Source organism: Argentina anserina, chromosome 2, assembly GCF_933775445.1.
Source record: "Argentina anserina chromosome 2, drPotAnse1.1, whole genome shotgun sequence".
Lineage (NCBI taxonomy): Eukaryota > Viridiplantae > Streptophyta > Magnoliopsida > Rosales > Rosaceae > Argentina > Argentina anserina.
In genome coordinates this window covers 11,031,330-11,050,317 of record NC_065873.1, presented here as the reverse complement: position 1 = coordinate 11,050,317, position 18,988 = coordinate 11,031,330, and the positions used below count along the sequence as shown (strand labels likewise).

General features: G+C 39.7%; 1 protein-coding gene and 1 long non-coding RNA gene across 3 annotated transcripts; both read right to left on the bottom strand.

Annotated features, from left to right (window-relative positions):
- Positions 1–1,186: 1,186 nt before the first annotated feature.
- LOC126783275 (uncharacterized) lies at positions 1,187–3,417 on the bottom strand. Of its 2 annotated transcripts, XR_007670855.1 has the most exons (5): positions 3,294–3,417; positions 2,903–3,201; positions 1,773–1,841; positions 1,558–1,662; positions 1,187–1,439 (listed from the first exon to the last, which is right to left on the bottom strand). It is a non-coding gene; the product is annotated as an uncharacterized LOC126783275 (long non-coding RNA). The 2 variants fall into 2 exon arrangements; XR_007670854.1 differs by having other exon boundaries at positions 2,903–3,411.
- Positions 3,418–11,375: 7,958 nt separating this feature from the next.
- LOC126783937 (uncharacterized) lies at positions 11,376–13,091 on the bottom strand. The gene has a single exon (XM_050509466.1). The coding sequence runs from the start codon at positions 13,089–13,091 to the stop codon at positions 11,376–11,378; it is 1,716 nt and encodes a 571-aa protein (XP_050365423.1).
- Positions 13,092–18,988: the final 5,897 nt, after the last annotated feature.

Here is an 18,988-nt window from a genome sequence, read left to right as displayed (position 1 = left end):
AAGTTTAATTCAGGTGTTACCTAAGAAGTCAGGAAAAGCTGTTATGAAAATTGATGAAGATGAGTTAGCACCTACACGCAAAGATCACTTCCCATTACCTTATAGAGATCAAATACTTGAGTATTTGGCAGGTCATAGCTAATACTGTTTCTTTGATTTCTACTCAATATACGACCAAATTCTAATTAATCTTGATGGCCTAGAGAGGACTACATCTACAAGTCATTTTAGTACTTTTTCATACCACCAAATGCTTTTTTGGTTGTGTAATGCACCATCCCTTCTAATAGTGCTTGGTGAGTCTTTTTTCTGACATGGTGGAGCGATGGTATTCAAGTATATATATTTTTTCTCTTTTTTGTTTGTTATTTAATGATTGTTTGCTTCATTATTTTTCAAGTGCTCAAAAGATATTAAGAAACTAACCTTATGCTTAACTAGGAGAAAAGCCATTTCATATATGGTCAAATAAGGTATTATGTTGAGGCATATTGTTTTAGGAATAATCATGCTAAAATAGTTTGTGGAGCTTCAAATGTAGGGTAAGGCAAATTGAACTACAAACAATGCTCGGTCAAATACACATAGGATGGTTAGCTCCCCTACTTGGAAAGAAGTGCAGAATTCCCAAATCCAAAACGGGAAGCTCTAGCTCCAAAATAATGTTGCTGCTCCAATTGTTGAATGATCATTGCTCTTTAATCTCTTAATCCATGTATAATGAAGAGTCAAACATGAATTCTGATAATGTGCATAAGTAGACTCGATCTTTCTTTATAGTTTGACCAAGAAAGTCAAAAGTTGACCATGTTTGACCTTTTATCGACTAATTCTCGCACTACAAAAAATAATTAAGCTCGCCACGGCGACCGCTTGTCACCAAAAGTCAATTTGTCGTCGCAAAAGATCAATGGCGTCGGCGTTGCGTCAACAAATCGTCCGTCCCTAAAATTGGCGATGCAATTGCTCAACGCCATGGTTTTTCACCGTCGCTAAAAGATCTACTAATGAAAAAGCCTTACCGTCGCAAGAATTTGCAATGGCAATGTGCCACATTAGACTTGTCATTGCTAAATTTTATTTATAAAATAAATAGAAAACCTGGCTGGCAACGGTAAAATTGTTATCGCTAAATTATTAATTAGAATAAAAAAATTACACAAATAATAAATGCCATTTGTTTTTTATTTTGGATAATAGTTTGACAAAAAAAAAACAAAATAATTTTAGTCAGGATTCATGAACTACACTTGGATGTTTATTGTAAATGCCATTCTGTTGTACTGTAATAAAAGTTCTTTTACACTAGGCTAGTTTTCGCTATTCTTCTTGATCCAGATGTAATTGGTAATGGTACTGCAGTAGGCACTCTTGGTAGATCTTCAGGCGCTTGGATGTTGACGTTGTTGATGTGGCAGTTGTTCAATCTCTCTCCTTTCCTGAACTCAAAACATATGGAACACACCGTGTCACAAGTCACAACCGACTATAGTCTCAAAACAAGGAAATGACCAAGAGTACTAGTCCAAATCAACTCATTAGGTCGAAAACACTAACCCACAGGAGTCTCAGACTACACATCAGTCTCTCTCCTGAAAATCGCAGCAGTGAAGTGGATGTTCTTCTTCACCGGATAATTGTGCACATAAAGATCGATCAATCCTATACCAAAAACCCAATATCGAAATTTAGCAAAAGAGAAAAAAAAAACAGAACACATAAAAGAAAACATTGAACTAAAACACATTATAAGAACTACAAAAGGTCCTTACCAAATTTTCTCTTTCGACCGGGGATAAATTTCCTTAGTTGCAGTTCACCCTCTTAATCAAATTCAGTACCTAATACGCAGGAAAAATATCGATAACATTCCTTATCAATTTATCAGATTCTGTATCTCAAAGCAGAATCATGGTTCTTACCTAACGAGGTCGTTTTTTGATGCGTTATTTGAAAACAAGAGTTTTTTGCTCAGCCAAATGTAAGTAATAAGTCTAAAAGGTTCAATAGTACAAGCAGAAGCAAAATAAGTTCATATATATGAAGATAATGCTAAGCAACACCTTTGTGGCAGAAGATGAGCATTCTAAAGCTTTTAAATAAGTAGATTCCAGTTATCCAAAAAAACAGTCAACATCTTTGAATATATAGAGAAACATTTACATATCACATATTGCACAATACAATCCAGCAGGTCATACAACAATTAATAACCAAAGATTCATGTCCACCTTTTGAATTTATTAACTTCCTATCTATATTGTGAAATCATAACAAGCTATTGTAACACATATATAGATATGTATTCATACATATATAAGAGCTCATGCAATACATGTGGATATATATATTTAGAAGTCCCATCATTTTAACTTATTTTATCCCTACCAAATAAAAGGCCAACAAGCCTATCTTTATAATGTGTTATGTATGTAGGAAGACTTGGTTGTGGCTAAAGGAAAGTAGGCGTGTGCCTTTTCAAAATCCCATGTATTCCTCAAAGACAAGAACATGGATTCAAAATAAGGCCAATTGTGCTGAACGTTATACTTCACCCCCTAACCGAGTATCCTACCACTTATCTTACACACTATTAAGCATTATAAACACAGACCCTTAGGCTTCCAAATGATACACTCCGATTAACAACATGCAACAGTTAGCACCCTAGTGTAATCTACCACAACTGCTCTAATAAGCATTAGAACCACGAACCCTTCAACCTCCAATTTATAAAAACTTTATTTCATAATTAAACCATTCTAACTCACATTCAACTCGCACTATATAATTACAAAAGCACAATCTTTCAATCATTCGAATCACACAATCATAATCCATATCAAATTTCACAGCTTTATGGATTCAAAAATTCAAATGAGCATGAAACCGTAATGAATACCTAAAGATCTTCAGGGAGGTACTCGTGTTTCATGAAGAGGTCCATGGCATGCTTGAGACGCTGGTTGTGGGCGTCGAAATCTACCTGGGTAGCCGATTCAGAGCCTCCTTGATATCAAAATCGTAGTGCATATCGTCGTGCCCCAGCCCAAAAATCAAAGAAAACAGTTCAAAGACACGTATGGTTTTGAGTGAAGAACGAACCGTAGTGACGGAGGCGGCGGGAGACGGCCTTCATGTGATGGCGGGCTAACTAGGTCTTCCTTGGATCTATCAGCAGACTACAAAAACAACCTCATTCTGGAGTAGAAACCCAATTGAAAACCCAATCGATTTCTAAGTGAAAATATTTGAAAGCAAATGTGAGAGACAGAGATAGAGAGGGAATTCACCTCGTCGAACTCCTTCCTCATCAAACTCGAAGAGAGTTGGAGTAGGGATTTAGTGTTTGGGATTTTCTATAACCAAAGAACCAGAGAACGATAGAGAGAAATTCAAGTTTGAGGATAAGGTTTCTGTTCCAACATGGACTTTAATTTTTTTTTTCAAGTGTAGGCGAGAGAAATTCGCTGACAGAGTGCTAACTTTCTCAATTAATCCTTCGTGTGTGCATTATTTTTTCAAATCTTGAAGACATATATTAATTAATTCTAAAGACGTTGAATAACTAAGCAATATTTCTACACATGCAAAAACAATAACATTACCTTTATTGGTAAATTTTTTTTAAGAGATTCATTAAGCCACAAAGGCATGAAGGAATTGTTAAAGGGCAAGCTTGATCTTCCAGTAGTCATATGCCTCATATCTCCACCGTAGCTTTCTCTAATGCAAAACTACTTCCATCTCTGAGAGAGAAATAGAGGCGATGGATTCATACACATTCGGCATCGATGGAGAAAGATTTTCCTAAAGTGAAAGAGATGAAGGAGTAAAACCCCCTCTTGTTGTGGCTGGTTGGTTATTAACAATGGATTGCCTTTTTGTAGAACAATCCCACTCAAACTGCAATGGGTAGTTAATTGAACGTGGGTAGCATTGAGGGAGTGAAACACTCCTTGCACGCCTCTATACTATTCATATTTCTTTATTCCAAATTGTTTTGTTATTTACGTGATTAACACTTGTCAATATATTGCTATTTTGTCTTTAATAAGGGGTATTTTCAGAATTTTAATTTTTGGGTGAAACTATTTACACCAAAATAACGCCGTTATAGCAGTGGAGATTGAAATTAAATAATGGCGCTCGTTTAAATTTTAGAGAAATTAGCGATGGAAAGGAATTGACGTCGCTAACTAATTATATAAAAACTTCCAAAATTCATTTATTAATTTATATCATACAAACTTCCAAAATTCATAATAATGAGCTCGGAATACCGAATAATTTGCTAAAAATTCACATACGCTTAAAGAGATGAGGTTTATGAAAGAGTGTAAAAACTTCATAACATTGATGTTCTTGTAATAGAGTTCTCCTTATACAACTACAACCTAATTTTCCTTTGACCGAGATAAAGAGAAAGTCTACTTGAGTTCATTTTTCTTGACGTCACTTACTAATACATACTAAATCCATGTGTAATATCAAATTTATCAATTATCTATTTTCAAAATTTTGATCAAACCAAATTGTGATACATCTACTAGTGTTCTATAAATTGTTTGATGCATATAGTACCTCTCTAAATGAACAACATATTTGAAACATAATTTTTAAAATTCAACCGTTAGATGTTATCATTATATGAAAATATGACTATGGTAGAAAATCGACTCGTTTTCATTATCGTATTGGTCTCGATCGAGATGGTCAACTTAAGAAACTAAGATCCCTAATCTCTAAAGTGCTAATATCTCATTCCTCATATTTTATTTTCTCAATTCGTAAGCGCTTAAATAACTCGTAGATAGGGTTCACTCTTATAAAAGTTTGATTATAAATTCAGTTGACCAAGATATTATTAAGTGTACCACCTCAAAATATTACCGTCGCTAGTTTCACAATTTTTTGCATCGACTTGGCATTCCGTCGAAAAATTAGCGATGGGGTCGATGCCGTCGCAAAAATCAGACCAACGGTGACGACAAATCCGCGCCGTGGTAATTTGGCGTGGCTAAGTGAATTATTTTTTGTGGTGTCGGGTAACCCGAAAATAGTCTAACTTTATTTATTGAACGATACTAAGCGTGCTTTAAGGTTATTAAAGATGCATAGGACTATATTGACGATTTATTTGATTGCTGACACATATCTACGTTATAAGAGTTCTCGATTTCTGAACTGGACGGAAATCATAACTCGTCGCCAAGTTAAAATAACGTTTTCACTAAGTTACCTTAGTTGAAAGTAAGATCGTAAAAACCTAGTAAAATATAACTTATGGTTAAACAGTAAAAGTAAAATAGTAAAAAAGGTAACTCTCAACTCTTTCAGGGTCAAAGAGTAACATTGTAAAAGTAAAACACCGAGGTTTTCACCCTTTCAACTCCGACATGTTTCCTGTCGCAAAAACTCAACTCAAATTGATTCCAAATCAAAAAGCAATGCATCCACAAGTAGAGAATTGATATAACAAGTCATATTCAACAACACAGAAGCTAAGGAACTGAGTTTGTTGTTTATGAGGAGAGATCTCATATCTAAGAAGTGACAAATATAATAGAGATTATAAGTGGGTGGATAATACCCAATTGTATCGAGGCATTTTGTGATTAAAACCTAACACATGTGAGATGGCTAAGTTGGGACATTATCGGTACAGTTGGTCCACGGGCCACGTTTGTCACTGTTTAACATGGTATCAGAGCGGGTCCCTCTCCAGTTGCGCCTCTAATCTGTCTTGCGCCCGAGTTAGGTGTCACTTTGTCATGGGCCCAAGATGAGTGTCATCATCACGTCATCCGAGGGTTTCCGATTGGATGGTCACCAAGTGTCGTTGGTTAATGGACCTTAGTTTATTTCGTCCCAGTATGTGGGATGTTAATCGGTCACGTGTAGACCTAAAAATTAGGTTGCACGTGAGGGGGCGTGTTGGAGAGGAGAGATCTCACATCTAAAAAGTGACAAATAAAATAGAGATTATAAGTGAGTGGATAATATCTAATTGTACCAAGGTCTTTTGTGATCAAAACCTAACACATGTGGGGTGGCTAAGTTAAGACAGTATCGGTACAGTTGGTCCACGGGCCACGCTTGTCGCTGTTTAACATTTGTTATCTTAATTGATTTGTAGAAACGCATAAGAGCTGGGAACGTGCTCCACCGAGTACGCTATCGAGCAACTTGATTCAATCTTCTCCCAAAGCTCAGACAATTTCCCAGAAGTTCACCAAAAATCTCTCCATCATCATTTCGTTGACTGGAAAGCAAGGAGATGCCATCGGCACAAGGGTTTCAAAGAAGAGGTGAATAGGGAATAATGAATTAGGATTTGATTTCAACAAAATCAAAGAAGAACTAACTTTGGGAATCAAACATATAAGGATTTATTACGAAGGATAAAGGAATAGGTTGTTGGAGCAGCTCGATCTCGCCAAAGAGGAAGAACGACGACGATGAAGGTCAGCGGCGACGTGGTGGCGATGTAACAGAAAAGAGGAAGAAAAGATTAGTCTGGATTCTTAGAAATTGGAATAGAAAACCAAGTTGGGTTTCCAAAGACATAATTCAAGCTTACAACATAAGTCGGAGAAGCTTGTTGGAGCTCCAATTTTCAGACCAGATTTCATGGAAGCTCGGCTACTGTTCAATTCTCAATTTGATTAGGAATTGAACTGTGAGGAGGATTGATGGTTATAGAATTGAAGAGGAAAGAAAGGTGAATATAGTGGTGGGTTTGCATGTTGGATCCATGGCCGGACGTCGGCGGAGAGAGGCTGAGAAGGGAGATGGTGGTGTTCGGTGGAAAAGACGAAGGTGTTCTCTCTTTCACTGTGTTGTCGAACAGAGAAGAAGAAAATGAAAAGAGAGAGAGAGAGAGAGAGAGAGAGAGAGAGAGAGAGAGAGAGAGAGAGAGAGAGAGAGAGTTAAAAGAAATAAAAGGAAGATAAAATGGCCAACCAATCTTCCTCCACCAACAACAGTAAAAGGGGTGGGTGCGTTCTTTCCTTGGTCATGTTGTGTTTTATTAGTATTTCATGAAGGATTTTAGCAAGCTTACATGATGTCTGAGTAATTTATTAGTAATAAATCCAATTCTCAACTAATTATTAAACCATATGAACGAGGAAGGTGAGAGATGAGAGCCGCTCTCTGCTCTTTCTTTTTGCAGCGACAAACCCTAGATCAGTAGATCTAGGGTTTGGCCTGCCGAGCACCCAAGCTTCCATTAAGATTCCTTCCTATCGTGTTGCCTACCTTTCGCCCAAGTCGAGGTCGCTCTCTTCCTTTGCTGGTGTGGGCACAAAGCTTTTTTGGATTTCTAATGGCTTGTCCATCCTGGGATTGTTCTTAAGCGATCCTTTTTCGTGGGTGGAGTTTTGTGGAACGATACATATATGGGATGCAGATTCTGATAACTCAACTTAATTTCTCACTGGTGGTGATTGTGCTGCGCCATGTGCGGATGGTACAAGTAGTGGCTTGTTAGGTTAATATTAATCTAGTAATGTTTGTCTTATTCTTATTCTTATGCTTTATTTTTTGTATATTTAACTATTTCTTATCATATTTCCTACTCAGGCTAGGAAAATGTGCAAATGATCAGAAACACGTCAAAAGGAGTGGATTTAGCGCACATTCTGGATTCGGGTGAAAGTTTCAAGCTAAAAAGAGCAAATGTGGAGATTTCATAAGAAAACAATAGTGAACGCCGGAAAATGCTGGTTACTCCGGCGATGAGAAGGTGGTTGCCAAAAATGGTGGTGGCTAAAGTCAATAAGTCAATGGAGCATTGGTGAATCATGACTTTTGGATTTTAATTTACAATTCAAATTCAAAATAGAAGAAGACAAATGAAGGGAACCATTTCAAGAACAAGATCCATAATTTGTGCTCCATGAATTAGGGATTTAAATTTAAATTGAAATTCAATATAGAAGAACACAAATTAAGGGGACCATTTCAAGAAAAAGATCCTCAATTTGTGCTTCCACATTTGTCCACCATATCTAGCCTTTCATCCCCTTACATCTCCGCCTTTATTTGTGACCCTAATGCTTTTAAATACCCTCATTGTTCCCAAATTTGTGCAACCTCATGTACCACACTAAAATTCCATGAAAACTTCATCTTTTCCATAGCTTTAACATAGTTTTCTTATGCCTAAGTCATAGATATCAAGTTGTGTCGAGAGAAGTGTAAAGTATTTTGAGTTTTCACCAAAAACCAAAGATCCTTTACACCTTTGATCAATCACAAACTTGTTTCATATATTTGAGTTGGAGTAAAGAGTTGTGATAGTGTGAGGATTTTACCAAAGCCATACTCACTTCACTCTCTTCATCTTCTACTCATAATCATCCTCACCCTTATTCTTTGTTCCTAGATTGTGTGGATAAATTATGGTGTTCATGGAGTTCTTCCTTTGTTAGAACCCATTAATATCATACTTAGAAGCACTTTATTTCTCATTACATCTTTATGGGTAGTGAACCTTTAGAGGTACGGTTAATATCATTTGTACCAAACCCTTGGTAATCTCTTCTCTCTTTACTCTACTTTTCTTTTGATGTATTTCATTTTCAAGGGTTTTGTGTATTTAATGGGTTGTGAGTAGTTGGATTTGAGGCTAGACTAGCCCTAGTCAAACTCATGTGCTAATGAATTCATTTTACTCTTAATTGATGTTGATGCAGGTTGAATATATAAAGTAATATAATTGAGACTAAGGTTGTGTGATTTAATTTGGCTCCAAAAGACTTTGTTAAATTGCATGATTAGTTGGTTTCTTGGTAACTTCACCAAAGCACTAGGGGGAAGTTTGTCAAACATTTTTATGCATTAATCTTGAGTTACATTATGCATGAGTAAGGCTAGGTACAATGCCTAAGTCTCTACTCTTTTGATTATATCTCTACATTTCCATTCCTTAGTTGTTTTTGTGAAAGAATTAGTTTGCTTAGCTTAATTCTAAAATCAACCAAGCTGATTCACTACCACTTGTTGATACCATCTCCATGACTCTTAGCTTCCAAATGGCTAAAGTTGTGAACTTGTAAAAAGTTAGAATGCATGTTTTTCTAGTTTTTCTTGCGGAAATCTAGTTAGAGTTGAGTTTCCCCCCAATCCCTTGGGTACGATACTCTACACTTTCCCTTACTAAAACTTGACGTCATATACTTGGGAGTATGTAGCTTCTCACACACAAATACACATAATCATACTTAAGTGATGCAACCAACAAGTTTTTGTTGCCGGGGATTGAGATAAAACTTAATTCCTATTAAGTTGCCGTGTGTCACACCGGCACAGTCGATACCTAAACTTTTTCCCTATGTGATGGCGTTAAGCAGCCTACATTACCTAACCAGCCTACCCACTTCTCACTCTATTGTCTATTGCACAGCGGAAACTATCTAACAAGCGACAATGAGCATACAAGCCACACGCACACACACAACACAAGTGTTTAGGGAGTCCGCTCCCAACCTTTAACTCATTCAAGGATCAAGAAGATTACAACGAGTACAAAGAGTGCTTTCAGCCTTAGTCTACCCAAACCCAATCTGCCTAGCAACTCACTAACTGCGCCTACACTAATCACTCAACCTAAGGGTACAATGAGGATACAATGAGGCTTACAGCCTTCACAATTCCGACATGCCTTATCTGCCTAGCTCTCTATTGTGTTTCCCTCACCCTTACAATTGTTCTCTCCTTGCTTGTGTTCTCACAGTCTCTCGATTGTGATTCACCTTCTCGGTCTACCAATGACTACCCCATTGGCCTAGGTTATGTTGCACTGCATTTGTGCATGGCGGTTGACACCCCTAACCGCTCTAGGGTGATGTGGCAGCCTGCATGCTTGCCAAGCAAGCCTTGTAACTCCCTTGACACAGCCCACTGATTTCCCCTACCTTGCATGAGTAACTGCTGTCCTATCTTCAAGCTTGAGTCACCACCTTGCATGAGTAACCACCCACTAACTTGGATAACTGCCCACTGCTTTGGTAACTGCCTTGGATAACTGCCCACTACTTGGTAACTTCCATGGCTGCTTGATAACTGCCCACTGCATGCTTGGTAACTGCCACTGCCTGGGAACTGCTCAGTTACTGCCGTGTATGAATCATGCATGCCCTTGCACGCCAAGTGTCGCAGCCTCTGCAGTCGACCTGCATGCACGCTGCGCGCGCGCATGCTTGCTTGCTTGCTGCCTGTGCCTGCCTGCCACCATACCCTTTCCTGCGTGCTGCTGTCTTGCATCCTCACCTTGATCAGTCCTAGCGAGGCTAATCTCTAGCCTATAGGTCTGCCTGCTCCGTGCTAGCGAGGCTAACATCCAGCCAACTACCTGCCCAGTGCTTGCCGAGGTCTGCTGGCGAGGCTAATCTCCCTGCCTTGTCAGATCTGCCCACTTCCTTGCTGGCGAGGCTAATATCCAGCCTACAGGTCTTCTAGCGAGGCTAATCTGCCCGCATCTGCTAGCGAGGCTAATCTCCAGCCCAGCCCTTGCACTTGTCTCCGCATCTACCTTGCATGCTGGAGAGGCTAATATGCCTGCATCTGTCGAGGCTAATAACTCCGCATCCTTTGCATTGCTTGGCATTTGACTCCGTGCTTGTAAGGCTCCTGCTAGTGAGGCTAATACGCAGCCAATCACTGTGCTAGCGAGGCTAATACATCCGCTACTGATCTGCCTTGCTTCTTGCATGCATTCCTTACATGCGTGAGCCTCGCTGAGGCACGGCCCAAGGCTCATGCCATGCCCAGCCTATCAGGCTCTAAGGTTGTAACAAACCTCCCCCACCAAAGATTGACGACGTCCTCGTCGTCGGTAGGACCTCCAAGTGCTTGTCCATCAACCTTCCGACCTTTGCTTTGTTGCTTCCCTTGTGCTCCATCAAGAAATCTATTTTGACCTCCCCCAAACTCTGATCTTGTAGAACCAAGCCTCTACACACAACATAGCTTTCAATCGATGACTCTATGCCACCAACTTCTTTCTCCATACTAGGCAAAGATTGCAACACATCTGCCTCTAACTTCAAGAACTCCGGCTCTTGATCAATGCTAAGCCCTTTGCTCGAACTTGCATCCTTGGCTAACACCCGCTTTGCTATACAATGCTTCGCCAATGAAGGATAATCTTTTCCTTCTAAACATCCCTTGTCCTTAGGAATGTACAACTTGCTGCTCTTTGCTCCGTGCAACCAGTCATTTCGCCAACATCCCTTCACTATGCCGTCTCCAACGAACTGCTTGTCATATGTGATGAGATCTTCAGTGTTGGTCCGCTCCTTGATTCCTTCAAAGAGTCTATGCTCTCTATCATTCAAGAACATCTTGAGTATCATCTTCGACGATGGCTAATTGTCATGATCACTCAAACCTTGTTGCTTCATTTGCAACAACTCAGCGCCATAGCGAACTTTGGAAAGTCTCCTCGGACCTGCTTCTTGCAACACACCATAGTGTCTCCGCTGCTTCGCTTTCTCCAATGGCACCGCTCCATGAAATGCTTGTGCATGAGGTCTTCTTGCACTAGCTTCCAACTTCATCTTGTAGTCTTTCACATAGCTAAGAGGAAGCACCACATTCTCGGGTACTATAAGAATCTTCTCCGGCTTGATCTCCATCAAGGTTGCATCCGGCCTTGTTTCCCCTTTCTTCACTCTTGCTTTTGACTGACGAGCATCCCGAACAAGTTGATTTTCCATGCGGTACAGCAGTTGATCCGCATCTTTTGCTTCTACAAAGCATGGGAACTTCTCATTCACAAAGAAAATCCCACCCAAGTAAGAAACCGTCCCTACTTTCGCCATTCGGAAGAACTCCATATTAAGGATCAAATCATAATCATCTAAAGCTGCTGCAAGCAAACTGTACTCGCCCTCCCAAACTGCAATCTTCATGCATACCGTCGTGGTACCTTCGACTGATTTGGCCTCCGAGTCCACAGCCTTTACCATGCTTGAGTTCTGACTCATCTCTAATCCCAGCTCTCTAGCTACTTCGACATCGACAAAGTTAATTGTTGCTCCACTGTCCAACGTTCCTAGCACCTCTTCACCATCAACTTTGATTGGCATGTACATTGATTCCTTCTTTGACTCCACAATTGTCAAAGCGTTTAACAATTGCATAGGACTAAGGAGAGCTTTCTCCGCTGCATCGCTGCTTGATTCTTCGGCAACCAATGCATTCAACTGCTCATTCTTAGGACAATGTCGTGCTAAATGAGGACCGGCACATATAAAGCAACCCGAACTCCACTTGTTTCTGTCTTGGGACTGATTCTTTGAACTATTAGCTTTACCCTTCTCCTTTGCTTCAAACTTCTTCGATCCTTTCGAAGTGGCATCCTTGCCATTGTTTGTTGCAGGATGATGATCTAAGTTTAGATCCACCAAGCTGTCCGCCGCTGCCATTGCACTTGGTAAGTCTTTTACCCCTTGTCTTCGCAACTCCGTTTGCGCCCAAGGTTGCAATCCCGACATGAAATTGAACAGATTGTCTTCTTCTGACATGTTGGAGATGTCCAACATCAAGGAACTGAACTCCTTGACATACTCATGAACCGAGCTTGTGTGTCTTAGCTTCTTGAGAGATTCTCTTGCAATCCATGCGGCATTGCAAGGAAGGAACTGAACCTTCAACTCCTTCTTCAAGTTATTCCACTCTTCGATTCTTGGTCTGCCCACATTCATATCATCTTGCGTTCGAGTCCTCCACCATAGTTTGGCATCTCCGGCAAGATACATGCTAGTAATGGAAACCTGCTCATGGATGGGGATATGGGCAGCAATAAAGTACTGCTCCATGTCCCATAGGAAGTTCTCCAACTCCTTGGCATTACGAACTCCATGGAAAGCTTTCGGTTCCGGCACCTTCACCTTCGGGACAGTAAGGCTTTCATTGCTGAGGGCCTTTTTAAGGACTGAAATTTCGTTTTGTAACTCCGTCACGTCCTTCACTCCATCCGCAAGGTTTGCTACATCCTCCAAAAGAGAAGATAGCTTGCCGTCCACCTCTGTGATGAACCGCTTGAAATCCGCATCCATCTTTTGCATGGTCTGTTCCATATTTGTGCATCGTAAAGGGACGCTGCACCTTCTACTTGTGAGTCACCAATGAGATCTTCGAGTTTCACCACACGATCCGTCAAGGTATTTCCTCCGGCCATTGTGGAGAGTATAGAGCACAAGTTTTGTCAACCTGGCTCTGATACCAAATTGTCACACGGGCACAGTTGATACCAAAACTTTTTCCCTATGTGATGGCGTCAAGCAGCCTACACTACCTAACCAGCCTACCCACTTCTCTCACTCTATTGTCTATTGCACAGCGGAAACTATCTAACAAGCGACAATGAGCATACAAGCCACACACACACACAACACAAGTGTTTAATTACATTCTGAGGCACGGCCCAATGCTCATGCCATGCCCAGCCTATCAGGCTCTAAGGTTGTAACACTGTGGGACTAGAGAACCAATTTTGTTTTTAGTTTACTTTTTTTTGTGTGTTTAATTTGTGTAAATATTTACTTTATTTTTGATGTTGACACACGTACTTTGGATAAGTGGAATGGTAATTGTGGTCAGAAGAAGATAAATTGCAAGCATGTTTAAAATGGAAAAATAATCTTGCCTAATTATTATTTACTTATTACTTGTGCAAGCTCACATTGTAGTTGGTTAAAATTTGAAACTTTAAATATAAGGTACTCACTTTTTTTTTTTTTAGAATTAGAAGTTGATTGAAACTTGTAAATTTCAAAGTAAATTGGATTAGGGGCTTTATCCTTGTACCGTTGAGTTTAATTACTCTTCATCGAAAAGTTGAGTGGTAAACAACACCTAAGGATGAAATTTCTCTTCCATTTTACTAAGTGAATCAGATTCGGATTTGTAACGTTTTTGTTTATCGCTCTTCCAAATAGGCGCACCTAAGTAGGATTATGATGTCTAGGTAAGTGGATAGGGATTTTATCTCGGTCAGTGTGCCGTGTACTAAGTGGCCTCGCCTACCAAAGTGGCGCCTACGCTTATCTGGTCATAATTCGAAAATAGTTACAGAAAAGAAGAGTGTTAAGCTAATTAGTGCATTGTTTAGAACTACGCCAAACTATTTTGGAACTACGTCAAAATGCACTTTGTTTGGAACTACGCCAAACTTAGATTGGAATTACGCTAATTTCGTTACACTTGAGTTGGAATTACACCAACCTGGAAAATCCTTATCCTTTTTGCTTATCTCACTACAAGTTTTGATTGGTTTCTAATTTTCTAGAAATTGTTTACAAGTACCTTGGTAAATTCTTAAAAAAAAAACAGAAAAAATCTAAACAATTATTGTTGCAATTTTAAATTCTTGTATATATCTTTCATTTTTTTATTGTTATTTACTTACTTGATCTTTAATTTGTTCCTTAGGTGTTCATGTCCTTATCTCCTAAGTTTGAAAAGGGTTTACAAACGGTTCTAGAGCCCAACGATCAAGAGACTCCCATTGGGATTGCACAAAAGTTCAAGACTTCTTCATCTACTAGTTTGTTTGGGGAAGACACAAGTGATTCAAGCGAGAATTTGGAATGTCCGGAATTAGTAGTTAATGACCTACCTACCTTTGAGAAGTTGTTCAATCTTGACAAAGAGGCACGAAAATTGAATCTTAATCTTGGTCCGAGAATATACAAGATAGTCATGGCGAATGGTGAATCAAGTGATGAGTTGAGAGAGCAAATGCATATATGATATTGTGTCTTGCCTACAATTTCTACACACTCAAGATGCATAGTACTTCCTTCATGTGCATCATCTTTTGAGATCAATCCTAGTTTTCTTCAAACCCTACCAACATTCTGTGGGTTGCTGAATACTGATCCCTATCACCACTTAAGTGAGTTTGAGGATGCATGCGCAAATATCAAACTCAATGGCATGACGAAAGAAGCGCTCAAGCTCCGGTTGTTTCCTTGCTCCTTGAAGGAAAATACGAAGATGTGGTTGAACAAGTTATCCTCCAATAGCATTTGTTCTTGGGAAGACATGCAAAAAAGTTTATTATGAAGTACTTCCCTCCTCAAAAGGCTAATGCAAGAAGAACCGAGTTGATGACCTTTAAGGAGGAGCAAGATGAGCTATTTCATGAGACATGTGAGAAGTTTAAGGATCTTGATCTTGGTTGCCCTAATCATGGCCAATCTCAAGATATGCTTATGAGCCTATTTTATAAAAGCTTGACATCGGAGACTCGAAGGAAGGTTGATAATGCAAGCAATGGTGATTTCATGGACTTCATGGCGAATGAAGCCCATCGAGTATTAGAGGAGCTTGTAGAGTGGTCTCAATTGTGGGATAATAACCCGCAAGGTCGCAAGCCTTCTTCTTCACCTTTATCTCTAAGGGAAGCAACTCAACCGAAAACCGGTGGCATGTATGAAATGAAGGCATCAAGCTTGGATGTGCATCAAGAGTTTAAGAGGTTGGAAGAAAGTCTTAACAAGAAGTTTGATATGCTTTTGAAGCAAGGCAAGCAAGGAGGCCGTGAGTAAGTTAATGAGGTTCAAGGGCCACGAGTGTGTTTAATTTGTAAAGAAGTGAATCATGACACTCTATCTTGCCCTGATGGAGATTGTTTTCCCGAGATCATTGAAGAATGTAAGCAAATGACATATTTAAGACCGAAGAATGACCCTTACTCCAACACTTACAATCCCGGCTAGAAAAACTATCCTAATTTCTCATGTGGTAGGAACCAACAATCAAGGGAGTGGCAACTATGGAGGTGCTAGTGAGAGCCAAGGCTTCCAAGGAAACAAGGGTGGGACTAATGGAAGTTATGGTGGAAATACTTATTTTAAGCCACCTTATCAAGCAAGACCTCATTTTCAAGCTTCTAATACTCAAGTGTCGCCTCTTCCACAAGTGGATGCTCCTAAATCAACCCTTAAGAGATGTTTGCCAAAGTTTTGGCAAATCAAAATGAGCTTATTCAAAGTGTTCGAAATGATGTGGCCTCCACTACTCAAGGATTGCATAAGCTTGAAGTGAAAATGAGGCAATTGGCTAATGAGATGAGAGAAAGGAACCAATGAGAATTTCCTTCCATGACCGAGAAGAATCCACGAATCAACCAAGCCAATGCCATAACAACTTTGAGAAGGGGAAAGGTATATGACAACAAGGTTTCTCTTAATGATGATGATGAGGAAGTGGATGCACCAAAAGTACAGTGATGAGTATTTGAAGAGCCAAGGCAAGTCGAAGACCAAAAGTGACAATATGGGAGCAAGTGGGTCTAAGTCTAGTGTGGAAGAAATGCAAGAAGATGTGTCACTTTCACTTCCACAAGCGGTATACCAAGAGAAGACTTTAAGTAAGAAAGAGAAGAAGTTCATAGAGTGTTTAGTGTTCAAGAAGGTGGAGGTCAATATTCCTCTTCTTGATGCAATCAAGACCATTGCTACTTATGCTAAATTTCTCTAGAACTTATGCACTCATAAGTGGTATAAGAGTACATTAAAGAATTATGACAAGGTGTGTTTGAATGAGAGAATTAGTGCCGTACTTCAAAGGAGGTTACCGCCCAAGCTCAAAGATCCGGGTTCCTTTACTATTTCTTGTAATATTGGTGAGAGACCATTTGAGAAGGCACTCATAGATTTGGGGGCTAGCATAAATTTAATGCCCTATGGTGTCTACAAAGATCTTGGGTTGAGCGACATCAAACCTATACAAATTTCTCTCCAACTAGCCGATGGAAGTGTGAGGTATCCAAGAGGAGTTGTGGAAGATGTGTTAGTGCAAGTTGACGAGTTGATCATACCGGCCAATTTCGTTATTCTTGACATGGAGGATGTTTACCAAGATGATCTCCATATTATCTTTGGTAGAGCTTTTATGACCACAGCGGGGACAAAGATTGATGTGAAATTGTGTTTGCTCACCATGACCGTGTATGACACCACAATTGGGTTCAAGATCTTTGATGAATTAAAGAAGCCCATGAGGTTGCAAAAAGTTTATTCTATTGAAGTGGAGGACAAGATTGATGACTTGGTGGAGCACACTTTTCATGAGAATTCATCAAATGATGCATTTGAGTCGCCACTAGCACACTTTGGGATGGATTTTTGTGAGGATGAAACTTTGGAAGCCGGGGATCACCTTGACACTTGGTTTGCTTTTGCCTTTGCCCACAAAAGATGATGGTTACTATTCAAGATATGAGGCTTGTGAGGTGCATGCCACTATCAATTATATTGATGATTCCCGCACTTTGCCCCGCACTTTGCCCCTCATTATCTCTTCAAGCTTGTCACATGAGGAAGATACCTTACTTCTTGATGTTCTTAAGAGGCATAAGGGTGCTTTTGGATGGAAGATTAGTGATATCAAGGGGTTGAGTCGCACTCTTTGCATGCACCATATTTACATGGAGGATGAAGCAAAACCAAGAAGGGAAGCTCAAAGAAGATTGAACCACAACATGTTAGAGGTGGTGAAGAATGAGATTATTAAGCTCCTTGATAATGCAATCATATATTCTATCTCCAATTCAAAATGGGTGTCTCCAATACAAGTGGTGCCTAAGAAGGGAGGAATGACGGTGGTGAAGAATGACAAAGGTGAGATGGTTCCAAAAAGAATTGCAAACACATGGAGGGTTTGTGTCGACTACCGCAAGTTGAATGCTGCAACAAGGAAGGATCACTTCCACTCCTTTTCATTGATCAAATGTTGGAAAGGCTTGCGGGACAAGCATTCTATTGTTTCCTTGATGTTTATAGTTGATATAATCAAGTCCCAATTGCCCCCGAAGATCAAGAGAAAACAACTTTCACATGCACATATGAAACTTTTGCTTACCGGAGAATGCCTTTCGGATTATATAATGCACCCGCCACTTTCCAACGGTGTGTCTACCTTCCAATGATGTGTCATGTTCATTCTTGCCGAGTTGCTTGAGTTTGTAGAAGTCTTCATAGATGACTTTTCTGTGTATGGGAACTCATTTGAAAAATGTCTTGATCATCTCTCCCTTGTCCTTAAGAGGTGTGAAGAGACAAATCTAGTGCTTAATTGGGAGAAATGTGACCTCATGGTGCAAGAAGGGATTGTTCTTGGCCACAAAATATCATCTAAAGGGATTGAAGTAGATAAAGCAAATGTTGAAATCATTGAGAAGTGGCCCCCTCCCGTGAATGTAAAAGGTGTAAGAAGCTTTCTTAGGCATGCCGGTTTTTACCGAAGGTTTATAGAAGATTTCTCCAAGATAGTGAAGCCTCTTTGTGATCTATTGGCCAAGGAGAATCCATTTCTATCTGATGAAGCATGTTTGAAGACATTTGAGAGGATAAATGAGTTGCTTACCAATGCTCCTATTATTTGCTCACCGGATTGTACTTTCTCATTTGAAATTATGTGTGATGCAAATGATTACGCCTTGGGAGCAGTGTTGGAACAACGTAAGGAGAAACTCTTGCATGCCATCTACTATGCAAGCAAGAACTTGAATGATGTCCAAGTAAACTATACTACCACCGAGAAAGAGTTATTGGCGGTGGTATTTGCCTTAGAAAAGTTCTGAAGCTATCTATTGGGGTTTAAAGTCATTATCCACACGGATCATTCCGAACTCAAGTATGTATTGTCTAAGAGTGATACTAAGCCAAGACTTTTGAGGTGGATCTTACTTCTTCAAGGTTTACTTGGTAGTGGATCATCTCTCTCGACTTACTCATCAAAGTGAAGATAATGGGGTGCCTTTGAATGAATAATTACCGGATGAGAGGTTGTTTTCCATTGTTGAGAAGAAGCTACCATGGTTCGCACATTTGGTTAACTTCTTGGCAAGTGGAGAAAAATATTTTCCTAAGACCTTTAATTTCCATGCAAGGAGGAGACTCATTAAAGAATAAATACACTAGTTTTGGGATGATCCATACTTATTCAAGTAATGCAAGGATCAATT